Source organism: Kogia breviceps, chromosome 5 (genome assembly GCF_026419965.1).
Source record: "Kogia breviceps isolate mKogBre1 chromosome 5, mKogBre1 haplotype 1, whole genome shotgun sequence".
Classification (NCBI taxonomy): domain Eukaryota; kingdom Metazoa; phylum Chordata; class Mammalia; order Artiodactyla; family Physeteridae; genus Kogia; species Kogia breviceps.
Genome location: NC_081314.1, coordinates 28,277,339 through 28,296,160, shown reverse-complemented (window position 1 = coordinate 28,296,160; position 18,822 = coordinate 28,277,339). Strand labels below are relative to the sequence as shown.

At 38.4% G+C, this 18,822-nt stretch overlaps 1 protein-coding gene across 1 annotated transcript in view; it reads left to right on the top strand.

Moving 5' to 3' along the window:
- Positions 1-18,822, top strand: part of NEK11 (NIMA related kinase 11) — a 240,650-nt gene that overhangs the window by 75,141 nt on the left and 146,687 nt on the right. The window contains 3 exon segments of the mRNA XM_067033804.1: positions 14,467-14,622; positions 14,716-14,759; positions 14,762-14,793. Of these exon segments, the coding sequence (XP_066889905.1) occupies positions 14,467-14,622; positions 14,716-14,759; positions 14,762-14,793 (232 nt within the window).

Genomic DNA, 18,822 nt, shown 5'->3' with positions numbered 1-18,822 from the left:
GACTGTAGCTTTGTAGTATAGTCTGAAGCCAGGGAGCCTGAGTCCTTCAGCTCCATTTTTCTTTCTCAGGATTGTTTTGGCTAGTCGGGGTCTTTTGTGTCTCTATACAAATTTTACGATTTTTTATTCTGTGAAAAATACCATTGGTAATTTGATAGGTATTGCATTGAATCTGTAGATTTCCTTGGGTAGTATAGTCATTTTGACAATATTCATTCTTCCAATCCAAGAACATTATATGTCTTTCCATCTGTTGTGTTGTCTTCAAATTCTTTCATCAGCATCTTATAGTTTTTGGATTACAGGTTTTTGTATCCTTAGGTAGGTCTATTCCTAGGTATTTTATTCATTTTGATGCGATGGTAAGTGGGATTGTTTCTTGAATTTCTCTTTCTGAGCTTTCATTGTTAGTGTATAGAAATGCAACAGACTTCTGTGTATTAATTTTGTAACCTGCAACTTGACCAAATTCATTGATGAGTTCTAGTAGTTTTCTGGTAGTGTCTTTAGGATTTTCTATGTATAGTATTATATCATCTGCAAACAGTGACAGTTTTACTTCTTCTTTTCCAGTTTGTATTCCTTTTATTTCTTTTTCTTCTCTGATTGCTATAGTTAGGACTTCCAAAACTGTGTTGAATAAAAGTGGTGAGACTGGACATCCTTGTTTGTTCCTGATCTTAGAGGAAATGCTTTCAGCTTTTCACCATTAAGAATGAGGTTAGCTGTAGGTTTGTCATATATGGCCTTTATTATGTTGAGGTAGGTTTCCTTTATGGCCACTTTCTGGAGAATTTTTATCATAAATGGGTGTTGAATTTTGTCAAAAGTTTTTTCTGCATTTATTGAGATGATCATATGGTTTTTATTTTTCAGTTTGTTGGTGTGGTGTATCACAGTGATTGATTTGCCGGTATCAAACAATCCTTACATCTCTGGGATAAATTCCACTTGATCATGGTGTATGATCCTTTTAATGTATTGTTGGATTTGTATTACTAGTATTTTGCTGAGGATTTTTGCATCTCTATTCATCAGTGATATTGGTCTGTAATTTTTATCTTTGTCTGGTTTTGGTATCCTCATAGAATACCAAAGGTGTTGGTGGCCTCACAGAATGAGTTTGGGAGTTTTCCTTCCTCTGCAATTTTTTGGAACAGTTTCAGAAGGATAGGTGTTTGCTCTTCTCTAAATGTTTGATAGAATTTGCCTATGAAGCCATCAGGTCCTGGCCTTTTGTTTGTTGGGAGTTTTTAAATCACAGTTTCAGTTTCAGTGTTTGTGATTGGTCTGTTCATATTTTCCATTTCTTCCTAGTTCAGTCTTGGGAGATTGTACCTTTGTAAGAATTTGTCAATTTCTTCCAGGTTGTCCCTTTTATTGGCATACAGTTGCTTGTAGTACTCTCTTATGATCCTTTGTATTTCTATGGTGTCAGCTGTAACATCTTTTTCATTTCTAATTTTACTGATATAAGTCCTCTCCCATTTTTTCTTGATGAGTCTGGCTAAAGGTTTATCAATTTTGTTTATCTCTTCAGAGAACCAGCTTTTAGTTTCATTGATCTTTGCTATTGTTTTGTCTCTTTTTCACTTATTTCTGCTCTGATCTTTATGATTTCTTTCCTTCTGCTAACTTTGGGTTTTGTTTGTTCTTCTTTCTCTACTTGCTTTAGGTGTAAAGTTAGGTAGTTTATTTGATTTTTTTTTATTTCCTGAGGTAAGATTGTATTCCTATAAACTTCCCTCTTAGAACTGCTTTTGCTGCATCCCACAGGTTTTGAATCATTGTGCTTTCATTTTCATTTGTCTCTAGGTATTTTTGATTTCCTCTTTGATTCCTTCAATCATCCATTGGTTGTTTAGTAGCATATTGTTTAGCCTCTACATGTTTGTGGGGTTTTTTTAACAGTTTTTTTCCTTATAGTTTGTTTCTAATCTCATGGCATTGTGGTCAGAAAAGATGCTTGATATGATTTCAATTTTCTTAAATTTACTGAGGCTTGCTTTTTGGCCCAGCATGTGGTCAATACTGGAGATTGTTCCATGTGCAAATGAGAAGAATGTGTATTCTGCTGCTTTTGGGTGGATTGCTGTATAAATATCAGTTAAGTTAATCTGATCTAATGTGTCATTTAAGTTCTGTGTTTCCTTATTGATTTTCTGTCTGGATGATCTGTCCATTGATGAAAGTGTGGTGTTAAAGTCCCCCACTATTACTGTGTTACTGTTGATTTCTCCCTTTGTGGCTGTTAGTATTTGCCTTATATATTGAGATGTTCCTATGTCGGGTGCATATACATATTTACAATTGTTATATCTTCTTCTTGGATTGATCCCTTGCTCATTATGTAGTGTCCTTCCTTGTCTCTTGTAACAGTCTTTATTTTAAAGTCTATTATGTCTGATATGAGTATTGCTACTCCAGCTTTTCTTTGATTTCCATTTGCATGGAATACCTTCCTCCATCCCCTCACTTTCAGTCTATGTGTGTCCCTAGGTCTGACATTGGTCTCTTGTAGGTATCATATATACGGGTCTTGTTTTTGTATCCATTCAGCCAGTCTATGTCTTTTGGTTGGAGTATTTAATCCATATACATTTAAGGTAATTATTTATATGTATGTTCCTATTGCCATTTTTGTACTTGTTTTGGGTTTTGTTTTTATAAGTCTTTTTTCTTCCCTTCCTCTTTTGTTCTCTTCTCTTGTGGTTTGAAGACCATCTTTAGTGTGGTTTTCAGGTTGCTTTTTCTTTTTTGTGTCTGTATCTATTGTAGTTTTTGGGTTTGCTGTTCCCATGAGGTTTCGATATAGCAGTCTATATATGTGCAAGGTTGTTTTAAGTTGCTGGTCTCTTTTCCTGCCTAGAGAACTTCCTTTAGACATTAGCTTGTTTGGTGGTGCTGAATTCTCTTAGCTTTTGCTTGTCTGTAAAGCTTTTGATTTTTCTGTCAAATCTGAATGAGAGCCTTGCTGGGTAGAGTATTCTTGGTTGTAGGTTCTTCCCTTCCATCACTTTAAATATAACATGCCACTCCCTTCTGGCCTGCAGAATTTCTGCTGAGAAATCAGCTTATAACCTTATGGGAGTTCCCTTGTATGTTATTTGTCATTTTTGTCTTGTTGCTTTTAATATTTTTTCTTTGTCTTTAATTTTTGTAAATTTGATTACTATGTGTCTCAGCGTATTCCTCCTTGAGTTTATCTTGGCTGGGACTCTTTGCACTCCTGGACTTGGTTGATTGTTTCCTTTCCCATGTTAGGGAAGTTTCCAGCTATTATCTCTTCACATATTTTCTCAGGTCCATTCTCTCTCTCTTCTCCTTCTGGGATGCCTATAATGCAAATTTTGGTGCATTTAATGTTGTCCCAGAAATCTCTTAGTCTGTCTTCATTTCTTTTCATTCTTTTTTCTTTATTCTGTCCCACAGCAGTGAATTCCACCATTCTGTCTTCCAGATCCCTTATTCATTCCTCTGCTTCAGTTATTCTACTATTGATTCCTTCTAGTGTATTTTTCATTTCAGTTATTGTATTGTTCATCTCTGTTTGTTTGTTCTTTAGTTTTCTAGGTCTTTGTTAAACATTCCTTACACCTTCTCAATCCTTGCTTCCATTCTTTTTCCAAGATCCTGGATCATCTTCATTATCAGTATTCTGAATTCTTTTTCTGGAAGGTTGCCTATCTCCACTACACTTAGTTGTTTTTCTGCGGTTTTATTTTGTTCCTTCATCTGGGACATATTCTTCTGCTGTTTGATTCTGTCTAATTTTCTGTGATTGTGGTTTCTGTTCCACAGGCTGCAGGATTGTAGTTCTTCTTGCTTCTGCTGTCTGCCCTCTGGTGGATGAGGCTATCCAAGAGGCTTGTGCAAACTTCCTGATGGGAGGGACTGGTGGTGGGTAGAGCTGGGTCTTGTCCCTGGTGGGTAGGACTGTGTGCAATAAAACTTTAATCCCCTGCCTGCTTATGGGTGGGGCTGTGTTCCCTCCCTGTTTCTTGTTTGACCTGAGGTGTCCCAGCACTGGAGCCTACAGGCTGTCTTGTGGGGCTAATGGCAGCCTCCAGGAGGGCTCACACCAATGGGTACTTCTCAGAACTGCTGCTGCCAGTGTCTTTGTCCCTGCTGTGAAACACAGCCACCCCTTGCCTCTGCAGGAGACCATCTAATACTAGCAGGTAGGTCTGGCCCAGTCTCTTATGGGGTCACTGTTTTTTTTCCCTTTGGTCCTTTTGCATACAAGACTTTGTGTGTGCCCTCCAAGAGTGGAGATTCTGTTTCCCCCAGTCCTGTGGAAGTCCTGCAGTCAAATCCCATTGGCCTTCAAAGCCAGATTCTCTGGGGACTCCTCCTCCCATTTCCGGGCCCGCAGGCTGGGAAGCCTGACATAGGGCTCAGAACTTTCACGCCAGTGGGAGAAATGGGGTATAATTGTTTTCCAGTTTGTGGGTCACACACCCGGTGGGTATGGGATTTGATTTTATTGTGATTGTGCCCCTCCTACCATCGTGTTGTGGCTGCTTCTTTGTCTTTGGATGTTGGGTGTCTTTTATGGTAGGTTCCAGCGTTTTTTTGTCAATGGTTGTTCAGCAGTTAGTTGTGATTCCAGTGTTCTTGTAAGAAGGGGTGAGCGCACCTGCATTCACTTTTCCTTTTAAATACTTTTTAAAAAATTCAGTTCCTCAGGCACATTAGCCATGTTTTAAGTGGTCAGTAGCCACATGTGGCTAGTGGTTATTGTAGTCAGAAATTCAGAACATTTCCATCATTGCAGAAAGTTCTACTGGATAGTCCTGAGCTATTCTGCTCCAACCCCTTCAGACCTTACCCTAAGGTTTTCTTGCATTCACCCTGCTTTTGGATTGGGCAGAACTCCTACGAGTTTTAGCTGCTGTTCTTAGATTGGGCCCCTGTGCTTTTCAGTGAGTACCTGTTGACTCTTTTGAGGGTCTTCTACTGTTGGGTCCTTCAATCACTCCATTGACTCTCTCTGCTTCTTCTCACACAGATGCTGATATTGTGCAGGTCACGTGGCAATTGTGGTTTGTCTCCATGTACTTGTACCTTGAGGTTCAAGGAGACACTTTGTCACCTAACTTTGTTGAAAATGTTGGCCCTGGTTTATAGTTTTTCTATCTAGCTGCTCTGTTTTACATTGGGATTCAAGGAAGATACAGAAACTATGCTCCAATGTAACCACCATTTTCCCCCAAATACTCAGAATCAGCATTCTAACGAATTCCTTGGGAGATTTGTTGTATGCATATTAAAGCTTGGGAAGAACTGATAGAGGTTCTGGGATGTGATGGGCCCTTAATAAACATTAGTTATTAATATAATATGCTTCTTAAAATTTGTTCAAGCAGCTCAGTGTTGTTTATCATATCTAGACTGAGTTTATGTTGATATTCAACATTACCGTGGTAAAGACTTTTATTTAGGGTAACACACACTAAAGCAAAACTTGCTACTCTTGTATTAAATTTCTATTACTCTATTTATTCGACTGCGTGAATTATGTATACTCTTCTCTAGATGAATATGTTAGGATTACATCAAGTAAAAATATTATCTAGAAGATCAGTCAAATTTCCCTAACCAGAGTCATGCACCACTGTGCAGTAGGTTTCTCTTTGCGGAGTCAGGGCAGATTTCAAAGGGTAATTTTAGTTACCTTGAGACAAGACGAAGTCAGGGTTACATTTGCAATTCATTATCAATCTGTGCTTCAGAAATCCGCAGGGCAGTTCTTGTGGACTTGGACAGATGGCAAGTTTATGGAATTCAGGTATAATTTGCTTCGCTCACACCTGATCCCAGCTTTCCCTTTCACTGCCACATTCACCCCCTCAGGGATTTATTTGCTTACTTCTTCACAGTTGGCTCTATTTTGGAAAAAAAGGAATGCAAATTACAGACTTCTAAGTTAAATATACCTCTTGTTTTTTTCAATTCGTCTCCCGGCCCCCCACCCTTCCATGCTCTTGCATTGCCATATTTAAGACCTGGGAGTCAAATAAGAGAAAAGTCTTCAAAAATGATAGAAGTGATGAGCTTGAGATAATGTAATTATTCCCATGTAGAAATGCCTGGTTGGAAACTGGAGAAAATTAGAACATAGACATACAGATACACAGACATATAGTTATTAGAATAAAAAATATACATAGAAAATAGATTGTAAAACTGGTACAGAATAATCAAAAAATCTTTTGCCCCAAGTGTCATGGTAGTTTCTACAGATTGTCTCATATTTTAGTTACTGCCTCCCATGCCAGGCATGTGCACTGGGACCATAGCAGGTCCCTTTTCACAAGTTACTGGGTAATAAATGAAGTCTTCTCCATGTGCTCCAGCCCAGCAAATATCAGTAGATCAAGATAAAATAGGTAAATGGAAAGCAGCATGTCTTCAGTGTAGCTGAGAGGATTTCCAAAAAAGAATAGTTTTGCATCAAAATTGATTACTGAGTTGTCCTCTAGATCTAATTGCTCCATAGTCTGTCTAGCCAGATAATTCCACATCTTTTTATAACCTCAATACATTCATCAGGTAAGACTCAGGTAGAATTATGTCTCCATAAAACAAGGGTTTAACTTTGTGATCAACTCACTGTGCTTAATAGACCACTAACCTTCTTTCCCTGCCAAGCAACAGAAAAGCAAAGGCCAGACTTGCCTGCCTTACTTTCCTTCTGCCTCAGAGCATCTAGTTGTCTGTGTTTTCTATATTTGCCAGGGTCTGATACCCTGCATGGCTTGTCTAAAACCCCAGGGATCTTTGATGGTGGATTATGGTTCCAGATGGGACCTGAAATCAGGGAAGTCAGCCATGCCTGAAAGGCTTCTCTCAGGGCTAGCCAAGATTTCCTACTGTAGGACATCCTTAAGGACCTGAAATGCTCTGATTGGTACAGCACTGAGAGTCAGGATAGCATAGAGTTTCTGTCTCTAGAGCCAGACAGCCTGTGTTGCAATACTAGCCCTACCACCCACTCAGTATGGAACCTCAAACAATTTACCCAATTTTAAGGTTTCCTCATCTGGAAAATGGGAATGATAATAATAGTTCCTACTTCATTAGGACTTGTGAAGATGATTAAATAAGTTTGAGTATGTAAGGAACATAGAACAGGGTGCCTGGCTTATAGTAAACACCATCATTAAAATTTCAGCTATCATTTTCATTATTATTATCATTGTTATTGTTGCCATTTGTATTATGGGTGGAAACATTATAAAAGTCTGCTCCCAAGACAGCTGAAAGTGTTCTAGGTCAGGGATCATTTCTCCCATCTAACCATTCAGACCTGTCAGAGCTAGGAGAGATTGTCTGGCTTTGTTCTGCTTCAACCTAAGTCCTGAAGAAGACTCAGAGCCCACAAGGATGAGTGACATCCTCAGAAGAGTATGTGTGGGTGCCTGGATAGCCTCTACCTCTTGGACCTATGAATTTAATTTATTTGTTTTCAGTGTTCAAATTATTACATATACAATAGATTATATAGCAGAGGGTAGTCAATATAAATTTTTTAGAAAACAATTTTAAGAAATATTGAATGAGAACTAGTACCAGTATCAAACAAGCTGATCTAACATGGCACCTTTCCAGGCAAAGTCCTTCCTCTCTCTGAACTTTGGTTTCTCATCGATACAGTGAGAGTTTGGAATTAGCAAATCTTGATAGTCCCTTGTAGCTCTATATTGTGTCAGTATAAGAAAATTTCTTGAAGTTAGAATTAGACTCTTCTCTGGGGAAATAAGAAGTATATTGGGGCAGTTCACAGCACACAAATATTTTACACATACCCACACAGGTAAAAGTATTTGGTTCAATCTGATGATTATATTAGTGTATAGCCCTACCCTTTCTTCTTTTCAAGAAAACTTTTTCAATAGCCTAACAGGTACTGACTTGATAATTGCCTTTTTCATTTTAGCCATTCTGATAACTGTGCACTGTGGTTTTAATTTCCATTTCTCTAATGACTAATAATGTTAAACATCTCAAGATTTGGGGCCATTTAGTGTCTCTTTAAATCTTTTGGCCATTTTTCTCTTGGATTCTCTCCTTTTTCTTATTGATTTGTAGAAGATTGATTGTTTGATTTATGGAATTTTTTGGATACCAGTCTCAGATGGATATTTGAATTGCAAATATCTTTTCCCACTCTGTATCTTCATTTTTACTTTCCAAATGGTGTTTTTTTTTGTGAACAGAAGTTTATAATTTTAATGAAGTCCATCTTATCAGTCCCTAACTTTATTGTTAGTGCTTTTTGCATTTTATTTAAAAAATCTTTGCTTATGCCAAGATCAGGAAGACATTTACCTGTTTTCTCTTTAAAATTTTATGCATTTATCTTTCAGTTAGATCCACCTATAATTGATTTTTGTGCATGTGTATTATGTGAGACAGGAGTCAATATACAATAATTTCCATATGGATATTCAGTTGACCTAGCATAATTTATTAAAAAGATCATCTTTTCCTCTACCACAGTGCAGTTCATCTTTGCATTAGTCAAGTGATTGAATATATGCAGATCTGTTTTTGAGCCCTCTATTTTGTTCCACTGGTCTATTTTTTCTTCCTTGCCAATATCATACTTTCATAAGAAATGAAACTTCATAATAAATCTTGCTGTTTGGTGATACAAGACCTCCAAATTTATCCTTCTTCAGTTGCCTTGGCTACCTTGTCCGTTTGCATATCCATGTAAATTTTAGAATCAGCTTCTCAACTCCCACAAAAAAAGTGTGCTAGGATTTGAATCGATATTGCACTAGGTCATTCTTGGAAAAATGGACATCTTCATAAATTGAACCTTCCAATCCAAGAGTGTGGATCTATCTCTCCCTATTTTTTTTTCTTTTTTTAAGATCCTCTTTAATTTCTCTCAGCAATGTATTGAGGTTACAGTGTAGGGTCTTGCACATCTTACGTTTGATTTATTCCTACGTATTTGACATTTTGTGATGTTAATGACATTTTTAATTTTGTTTTTACAATGTGTTTACTTGCAGGCTTATAGAAATGACCTTTGTATCCAACAACTTTGCTAAATTCAATTGTTAATTCTAATAGTTTGTAGTGTCTTTTGACCTTTTTAATGTATACAATCATGTTGAAATGCTTAATGGCAGTTTGTCTTCTTTTTTAATCTTCACATACCACTTGTTTGATGTTCCTTTTTCTGTCCTTTCTTGCTTAAAAATTTTTTTTAATTTTTATTTTAATTAATTTTTTTTTTTTTTTTTTTGCGGTATGCAGGCCTCTCACTGCTGTGGCCTCTCCTGCCGCAGAGCAGAGGCTCCGGATGCGCAGGCCCAGCGGCCATGTCCCACGGGCCCAGCTGCTCCGCGGCATGTGGGATCCTCCGAGACCAGGGCACGAACCCGCATCCCCTGCATCAGCAGGCGGACTCTCAACCACTGCGCCACCGGGGAAGCCCCTATTTTAATTTTGTAAATAAATTTATTTATTTATTTTTGGCTGTGTTGGGTCTTCTTTGCTGCTCATGGGCCTTCTCTAGTTGTGGCGAGCGGGGGCTACTCTTTGTTGTGGTGCGCAGGCTTCTCATTACAGCGGCTTCACTTGTTGTGGAGCACGGGCTCTAGGCACATGGACTTCAGTAGCTGTGGCACACAAGCTCAGTAGTTGTGGCTTGCAGGCTCTAGAGCACAGGCTCAGTATTTGTGGTGCACAGGCATTAGTTGCTCCGCGACATGTGGGATCTTCCTGGACCAGGGCTCGAATCCATGTCCCCTGCATTGGCAGGTGGATTGTTAACCACTCGCCCCCAGGGAAGTCCCTCTTGCTTTTTTAAAATTTGAATTTTGTTGTTTGATAAAAAATATCACCTTTGCTTTTCAGTTATACATTATTTTACTATTCTTTTGGTGGTAATTCTAGCAGTTATAACATGCATTCTTGACTTATTACAGTCTAGTAAAAATTACTGCTTTTACCACTTTCCAGTGATATTAGGACCTTATGACACTTTAACTCCATTTACCCTCTTCTGTCTTTTGAATTATTTTTGTCATGAAATGTTATTCCACATAATTTTAAATCCCATAAGATAGTTAAGTTTTATAGAGTTAATGTTGATTTAAACATATTCACAAAATTACTTTTTCCAGTGCTCTTCATTCCTTCTTTCATTCCTCGTTTCTGTCTGGAATCATCTTTCTTCTTTTGGAAGAATTCCCTTTTAGGATTTTAGTGCTTTCCTGCTGGCATGAATTCTCAGTTTTTCTTGGTCTAAAAATGTCTTTATCTCACCTTTATTTGAAGGAAATTGTTTTTCTGGGTATAGAAATCTAAATATGTGCTACTATACCAAATACCATTTAATAGTCTTACAGATGGATGAAAATTTATTGAGCTTTAAATAATTTTCATGATTTATAAGGTTGACATTGATCTTGGCGTTCTAGTCAATATTGTGAGATGTCTCCTAATGTCCGCCTCTTTCTAACATTCTATAATGGAAATAGTCTTGGATTTGGAAAGAAAAATACATAACTCAAGAGTCCATCAGAATCCCAGTACTGGGCATATACCCTAAGAAAACCATAATTGAAAAAGAGTCATGTAGCAAAATGTTCATTGCAGCTCTATTTACAATACCCAGGACATGGAAGAAACCTAAGTGTCCATCAACGGATGAATGGATAGAGAAGATGTGGCACATATATACAATGGAATATTACTCAGCCATAAAAAGAAATGAAACTGAGTTATTTGTAGTGAGGTGGATGGACCTGGAGTCTGTCATACAGAGTGAAATAAGTCAGAAGGAGAAAAACAAATACCGTATGCTAACACATATAATGGAATCTAAGAAAAAAAATGTCATGAAGAGCCTAGGGGTAGGACGGGAATAAAACACAGACGTACTAGAGCATGGACTTGAGGATATGGGGAGGGGGAAGGGTAAGCTGTGACGAAGTAAGAGAGTGGCATGGACATATATACACTACCAAACGTAGGGTGTATAGCTAGTGGGAAGCAGCCGCATGGCACAGTGAGATCAGCTAGGTGGTTTGTGACCACCTAGAGGGGTGGAACAGGGAGGGTGGGAGGGAGGGAGATGCAAGAGGGAAGAGATATGGGTACATATGTATATGTATAACTGATTCACTTTGTTGTAAAGCAGAAACTAACACACCATTGTAAAGCAATTATACTCCAATAAAGATGGTAAAAAGATAAAAAGAGTCAATCAGGGTCACTTGTGTGACCTTGGCCAAGTCACTTAACTTCTCTGAGCCAGTTTTGTAATGTATAAAATGGGAAAAATATAATATTGGCTCTGTTACACTGGGAAGTTATGATGCTCTGTTGAGATATATATGAAAGTGCTTTGTAATATGTAAAGTACCAATCAGTTTGAAATTTTTAGTGTTATTATTATTTACAGGAACAGAAACATTTTCAGTGTACATATCCAGAATTTTCTTGAACACACACAAAATGGTTAAAATGATGGTATTCATGTATGTATGTATTGATATATACCTTGCCTTTCCTGAGAAAGCAGAACATAAAATTGAAGTTACATAAAACACAGCTTACACAAGGTCAAAGGCAAATTTATTTCTGATCTTTCAAGCAACTAATAAGAAAAGGGAGACCTGGCTAGTTACATAATTCAGAATAGCCAGAAGATAAAAATAACCCATTATTCAGGAGAAAAGTTCTTTCTTAACACTAAGTTCAGGCAGAAATTTCCCCTTGGTTTTCTTAATGATGTAGATTATTTAAAATATTTTTCTGCTAGTTTAGAGATGACTGATTTGCATAGTTAACACAAATTAGTGTTGGACTGATCTAGAGCTGTAATAAACTGTTTCATACTCCTGAAGGGAGAATTACACACGTTAATGAGTGCTGCAGGCTGCCGCTCTCCCACCCTATTTGCAAATTGATTCTATTTAGAAAACTAATAAAGATGCCAGCTTCCTTTTCAGAATGCTTGGATACACATTAGAGGGAAGTCTAGGCTAATAAATTTAAATTTTATTTTGCATATATAACATTAATTGAACTGCCTTAGGAAGACAATATTTACCTGCATTTTACTTTTCCTTCAAAGAGGTTGATTAAAAAATTTCTTACTACCTTGATCAAATAGTTATTGAGTCCCTACTATGTGTAGGCATATTCCTGTTGGATTGTTTGCTCTCCTCTGACAAAAAGTGTTCATTCAGACATACATTTTGCGCTTTTAAAAAAATATTTTAAATAAACTTTATTTTAAGACAGTTTTATGGGGAGGATAAATAAGGAATTTGGGATTAACATATACACACCACTATATATAAAATAGATAATCAACAAGGCCCAACTGTATAGCACAGGGAACTCTACTCAATATTCTGTAATAACCTATATGGGAAAAGAATCTGAAAAAACGAATGGCTATATGTATAATTGAATCACTTAGCTGCATACCTGGAACTAACACAACACTGTAAATCAACTATAATCCAATATAAAAGAAAAATTAATTTAAAAAAAGAAAAATTAAAAAGACAACCCCCAAAAAAAACCAGTTTTAAATTTACAGAAAAAGAATAACACGGTAATATAGAGTTCCCACATACCCTGCACCCTGTTTCCCCTATTACTAACATCTTACATCAGTGTGGCACATTTGTTACAATTAACGAACCCATATTGATACATTACAGTTAACTGGAGTTCATCATTTAATCAGATTTCCTTAGTTTCCACTTAATGTCCTTTCCTGATCCAGGACACCACACTACATTTAGTCATCCTGTCTCCTTAGGTTCCTCTTGACTAACAGTTTCTCAGACTTCCCTTGTTTTTGATGACCTTGACAGTTTCAAGTAGTACTAGTGAGGTATTGTGTAGAATGTCCCTCAGTTTGGGCTTTGTCGAATGTTTTTCTCACGAGTAAACTGAGGGTATGGGTTTTCAGGAGGAAGACTACAGAGGTAAAGTGCCATTTTCAGCGCATCTTATCGAGGGTGCATACTATCCACATGCGTTATCACTGTTGATGCTGACTTTTGATCACCTGGCCAAGGTAGTGTTTGTCAGATTTCTCCAATGTAATTCTCCAATGTAAAGTGATTCTTTTTTCCCTTTTTTTAAAAAAACATCTTTATTGGAGTATAACGGTTTTACAATAGTGTGTTAGTTTCTCCTTTACAACAAAATGAATCAGTTATACATATACATATGTTCCCATATCTCTTCCCTCTTGCATCACCCTCCCTCCCACCCTCCCTATCCCACCCCTCTAGGTGGTCACAAAGCACAGAGGTGATCTCCCTATGCTAAGTGGCAGCTTCCCACTAGCTATCTAATTTATATTTGGTAGTGTATATATGTCCCTGCCACTCTCTTACTTCGTCACAGCTTACCCTTCCCCCTCCCCATATCCTCAAGTCCATGCTCTAGTACGTCTGTGTTTTATTCCCATCCTATTAGTAATCTCTTCATGACATTTTTTTTTCCTTAGATTCCATATGTATTGTTAGCATACGGTATTTGTTTTTCTCCTTCTGACTTACTTCACTCTGTATGACAGACTCCAGGTCCATCCACCTCATTACAAATAACTCAGTTACATTTCTCTTTATGGCTGAGTAATATTCCATTGTATATATGTGCCACATCTTTATCCATTCATCTGTTGATGGACACTTAGGTTGCTTCCATGTCCTGGCTATTGTAAATAGAGCTGCAATGAACGTTTTGGTACATGACTCATTTTGAATTATGGTTTTCTCAGGGTATATGCCCAGTAGTGGGATTGCAGGGTTGTATGGTAGTTCTATTTGTAGTTGTTTAAGGAACCTCCATACTGTTCTCCATAGTGGCTGTAACAATTTACATTCCCACCAGCAGTGCATGAGTGTTCCCTTTTCTCCACACCCTCTCCAGCATTTATTGTTTCTAGATTGTTTGTTGATGGCCATTCTGACTGGTGTGAGATGATATCTCCTTGTAGTTTTGATTTGCATTTCTCGAATGATTAATGATGTTGAGCATTCTTTCATGTGTTTGTTGGCAATCTGTATATCTTCTTGGAGAAATGTCTATTTAGGTCTGCTGCCCATTTTTGGATTGGGTTGTTTGTTTTTGTGTTATTGAGCTGCTCCTTTAATTTTTATGAATAGTTTCAAGTGGACCCACAGAGCAGTCATTCACCTTCACAAATGGGCACACCTTTTCATCAGTGTGCTGTTCTCAGGCACAGGAAACAGGGATGCTGACTTGATGCTGACTTCATTCAGACATACATTTTGTGCTTTATGTTTTCACTTTTTCCTGTTTCTTTTTAGTAAACATGTATTTAAATAGAAAACAAAGTGTATGTTAGTGCCTCACAACCAATGCCCTAACACATCTGAGGTTTTGTATGATGATCAAATTTAAAAGAAGACATTTATTCCTCATTCAAATTCTTTGTGTCTTCAGGTCTCTGGCATGCATTTTGTATGAGATGTGCTGCATGAATCATGCATTCATTGGCTCCAATTTCTTATCCATCGTTTTAAAAATTGTTGAAGGCGACACTCCTTCTCTCCCTGAGAGATACCCAAGACAGCTGAATGCCGTCATGGTCATGGAAAGGTATGGAAAGAAATGTATTGCTGCAGAAGCAATTTTAAATTGTACTTATATTTTAGTTCATTTGAACAATAATCTTCTTTTTAAACATTACAGCATGTTGAACAAGAGTCCTTCATTGAGACCATCTGCTATAGAAATTAAAAAATTCCTTACATTGATGAACAACTACAGGTATTTAAAATGAAAGGGATACCTGGAAGCACATATTAGCATTTATATACCTTCTAGGACTTGTAGATGTGCTGTGGGAATAAGATGCAGTAATAATCAGTCAGAAAGGAGAAACGAGGTTTTTTTTAAAAGCTGGGGGAAATTATTAGTAGGCAATCTCTTTGCCAAGGAAGGTGTGTGAACTCCAGTTTCCTGGTGCCCCAGATGTGAGAAGTTTGGATTGTGATTTTTTTGCCTAACTGCAGCATCCACCCTTTGAGCTCTTGGCTTACAAATCTTACCTCTAGGGCTTCCCTGGTGACGCAGTGGTTGAGAATCCGCCTGCCGATGCAGGAGACACAGGTTCGTGCCCTGGTCCGGGAAGATCCCACATGCCGCGGAGCAACTAAGCCCGTGAGCCGTGGCCGCTAGGCCTGCGCGTCCGGAGCCTGTGCTCCGCAACGGGAGAGGCCACAACAGTGAGAGGCCCGCATACCGAAAAAAAAAAAAAAAAAAATCTTACCTCTACACTTTGTAAGTGTATCCCTGTTAGTGCAAGAATGTATTCCTAATGATACAAAATCTGGGGGTTTCATTGGGCCTTTATTATTCCACTCCTTATTTTGTATCCTACTAATACTTTTTATTGATTAGCTGAGTTTATTTTGTTTTCCTGTAGATTAAAAATTTTGTTGCAGAGAATCTGCCTTCAATGGTAAGCAAAAAGCAAATGGTGTCCTCTCAGGATGTTTTTTTTGGTTTGTTTCCTTGTTTTTAGACTTTGTAGGCTTTTACAATACAAATCTCTCAGGCAGATTTCCTTTAATTTTTTTTTATCATCTTTATTGGAGTATAATTGCTTTACAATGGTGTGTTAGTTTCTGCTTTACAACAAAGTGAATCAGTTATACATATACATATGTACCCATATCTCTTCCCTCTTGCGTCTCCCTCCCTCTCACCCTCCCTGTCCCACCCCTCTAGGTGGTCACAAACCACCTAGCTGATCTCACTGTGCCATGCGGCTGCTTCCCACTAGCTATTCACCCTACGTTTGGTAGTGTATATATGTCCATGCCACTCTCTTACTTCGTCACAGCTTACCCTTCCCCCTCCCCATATCCTCAAGTCCATGCTCTAGTACGTCTGTGTTTTATTCCCGTCCTACCCCTAGGCTCTTCATGACATTTTTTTTCTTAGATTCCATATATATGTGTTAGCATACGGTATTTGTTTTTCTCCTTCTGACTTATTTCACTCTGTATGACAGACTCCAGGTCCATCCACCTCACTACAAATAACTCAGTTTCATTTCTTTTTATGGCTGAGTAATATTCCATTGTATATATGTGCCACATCTTTATCCATTCATCCATTGATGACACTTAGGTTTCTTCCATGTCCTGGCTATCATAAATAGAGCTGCAATGAATATTTTGGTACATGACTCTTTTTGAATTATGGTTTTCTCAGGGTATATGCCCAGTAGTGGGATTGCAGGGTCATATGGTAGTTCTATTTGTAGTTTTTTAAGGAACCTCCATACTGTTCTCCATAGTGGCTGTATCAATTTACATTCCCACCAGCAGTGCATGAGTGTTCCCTTTTCTCCACACCCTCTCCAGCATTTATTGTTTCTAGATTGTTTGATGATGGCCATTCTGACTGGTGTGAGATGATATCTCATTGTAGTTTTGATTTGCATTTCTCGAATGATTAATGATGTTGAGCATTCTTTCCTGTGTTTGTTGGCAATCTGTATATCTTCTTTGGAGAAATGTCTATTTAGTTCTTCTGCCCATTTTTGGATTGGGTTGTTTGTTTTTTTGTTATTGAGCTGCTCCTTTAATTTTTATGAATAGTTTCAAGAGGACCCACAGAGTAGTCATTCACCTTCACAAATGGGCACACCTTTTCATCAGTGTGCTGTTCTCAGGCACAGGAAACAGGGATGCTGACTTGATGTGCAGTCATTCGTTGAGCTCTGACACTGTATTGACACTTGGGGGTGCCAAAATGATAGGAACAGATATGACTCCTTTCTTTTTGAAGCTTGACTGCTAGTAAGAGGACCCAGTAACCAAGAAAATGTAAGCAAGTAAATAAAATAATTGTAAACTATCAGAAGAAGTAGGAAGAAACAAAATAGCATGCTGTGAAATAAGGGAAGGGAAGGGCTTTGGTGGTCAGAGAAGGAGCAGGTGACATTGTGACATCAGTGAGATGGTGAGAAGCAGCATGCCCTACAAAGAGCCTGAGGGAGAGTGTTGGGATCACCGGGAGTGGCTGGTACAAAACTCTGACTTAGGTGTTGTCCCCTGGAGGGGGAAGCACTAAAGATATGGGATGAGCAGGATAAGAGGGGGAAGTGCTGGGAGCTCCCTGGTGCCTTCAGCTCTCCCTGAGTATAGCTCTCCACTTGCTTGAGGGCAGACTTCTGAAAAGAGGCTGGTTGTTGGGATCAAAACCACAATGAAGGGTGTTTGAGCAAACAAACAAACAAAATAGTCAAAAGGCATCCAATAGATCCCCTGGGACTAGGATGAGACAAATGAGGCATTTGCCCTGGTACAAAATTAAAGAGGACACCAAAAACTCAGTAAACCAGACAAATAATGTTGTAATGCAGTGTTTTTTTAAAAAACATCCAATGTAATGCTAAAAAAATTCAATAGTAATGAAATATCAAATGTTCCAGGACAGGATCCAATGGGGCTAGGATGAAAGTGGAGCTAAAACCAAGCAGGACCCTGCAGGGCCATCTCAGATTTGAAAGTCCCTCCATGTCCACTGTTTCTTGAAACAGTGTCCATTATTTGTAGAAAAAGGCTTTAGTCTCCTAAGCCTTTCCTGAGTTCCAAGAAACAGACTCAAGTAGTTCCTAATTAGAGAATTGAGGGAATGCAGAAACAAAAGAAAAGCAGTCAAGCAAGAAAAGTAATGATAGCCTAAACAACAGTTCAGTGATAAAACAGAATCCTAGTTCCTCCCCAAGGGATATACATAATAATCTAATGCATATGTTTGAGTTTTTCTGCAGAAACTAGGACCCCTACCCAGGTGGGGTATTGATGACAATCAGCATGTAGACCCCGGACTGGTTGGAACAAAAGATTCATGATTAAGATTCCCAAAACACCACCCTGTTACCGCAGCACCAACCAATCTGAAGAAAGTCCATGAGCTGCAACCCTCACCCCAAATGTTGCCTTTAAAAACCCTTCCCTGAAAGCTATCAGGGAATTTGGGTCTTTTGAACATTAGCTACCCATTCTCCTTGCTTGGTGCCCTGTAATAAGCGCTGTACTTTCCTTCACCACTACCTGGTATCATTAAATTGGCTTTGCTGGCGAGCAGATCTAAGTTCAGCTTGGTTAGAAACTGAGGTAGAATGGTGCAAATTCAGGACCAGGTCTTGTCGCTTTTTAAACTTTTGCTATTGTATTCTCCAAGGCTTTTTGTTATTAATGTTGATTTTTTTATAATACTGCATTAAAATATTATTTATCTTGGTTACTGAGCTTTTTGTGCCCCTTAAATTTGTACCTGAGGTGAGTGCCTTGCTTGTCTCACCCTAGTTCTGGCCCTGGTGATGCCAAAACTCAGCCTCTGTGCACCAGTGCTGAATCAAATCTTGGAGACAAAGTTTTGGGTGAAGTTCAAAAGAATAGCTTATTGCTTTGTCAGGCAAAGGGGAACACAGAAGACCCACACCCTCAAAACTGTGTGTTCCAACTCAGGAGTATTTGGTGAGGCATTTTATAGCAGTGGTTCAAGGACAGGGTTGCTGTTAAGGATCAGGGTATGTGCAGGGCCTGCACTCCTTTAATCTGGCCTCAGGTGGTCTCCTGATGAGCTTCTGTGGTTCTCCAGGTTATCAAACTCTGACCTTCTCTCTGGAATGAAGAATGCTTCACCAAGTAGTTAACATCTTCCATTTGTTGGTGGTTTTAGTTCTGCAGAAGAACTCAAAGGTATTGTTATGTATATCCCTTGAGGCAGAACCAGGACCCTGTCCCAAGGCTGCACTATTGTTTCTTAACTGCTCCT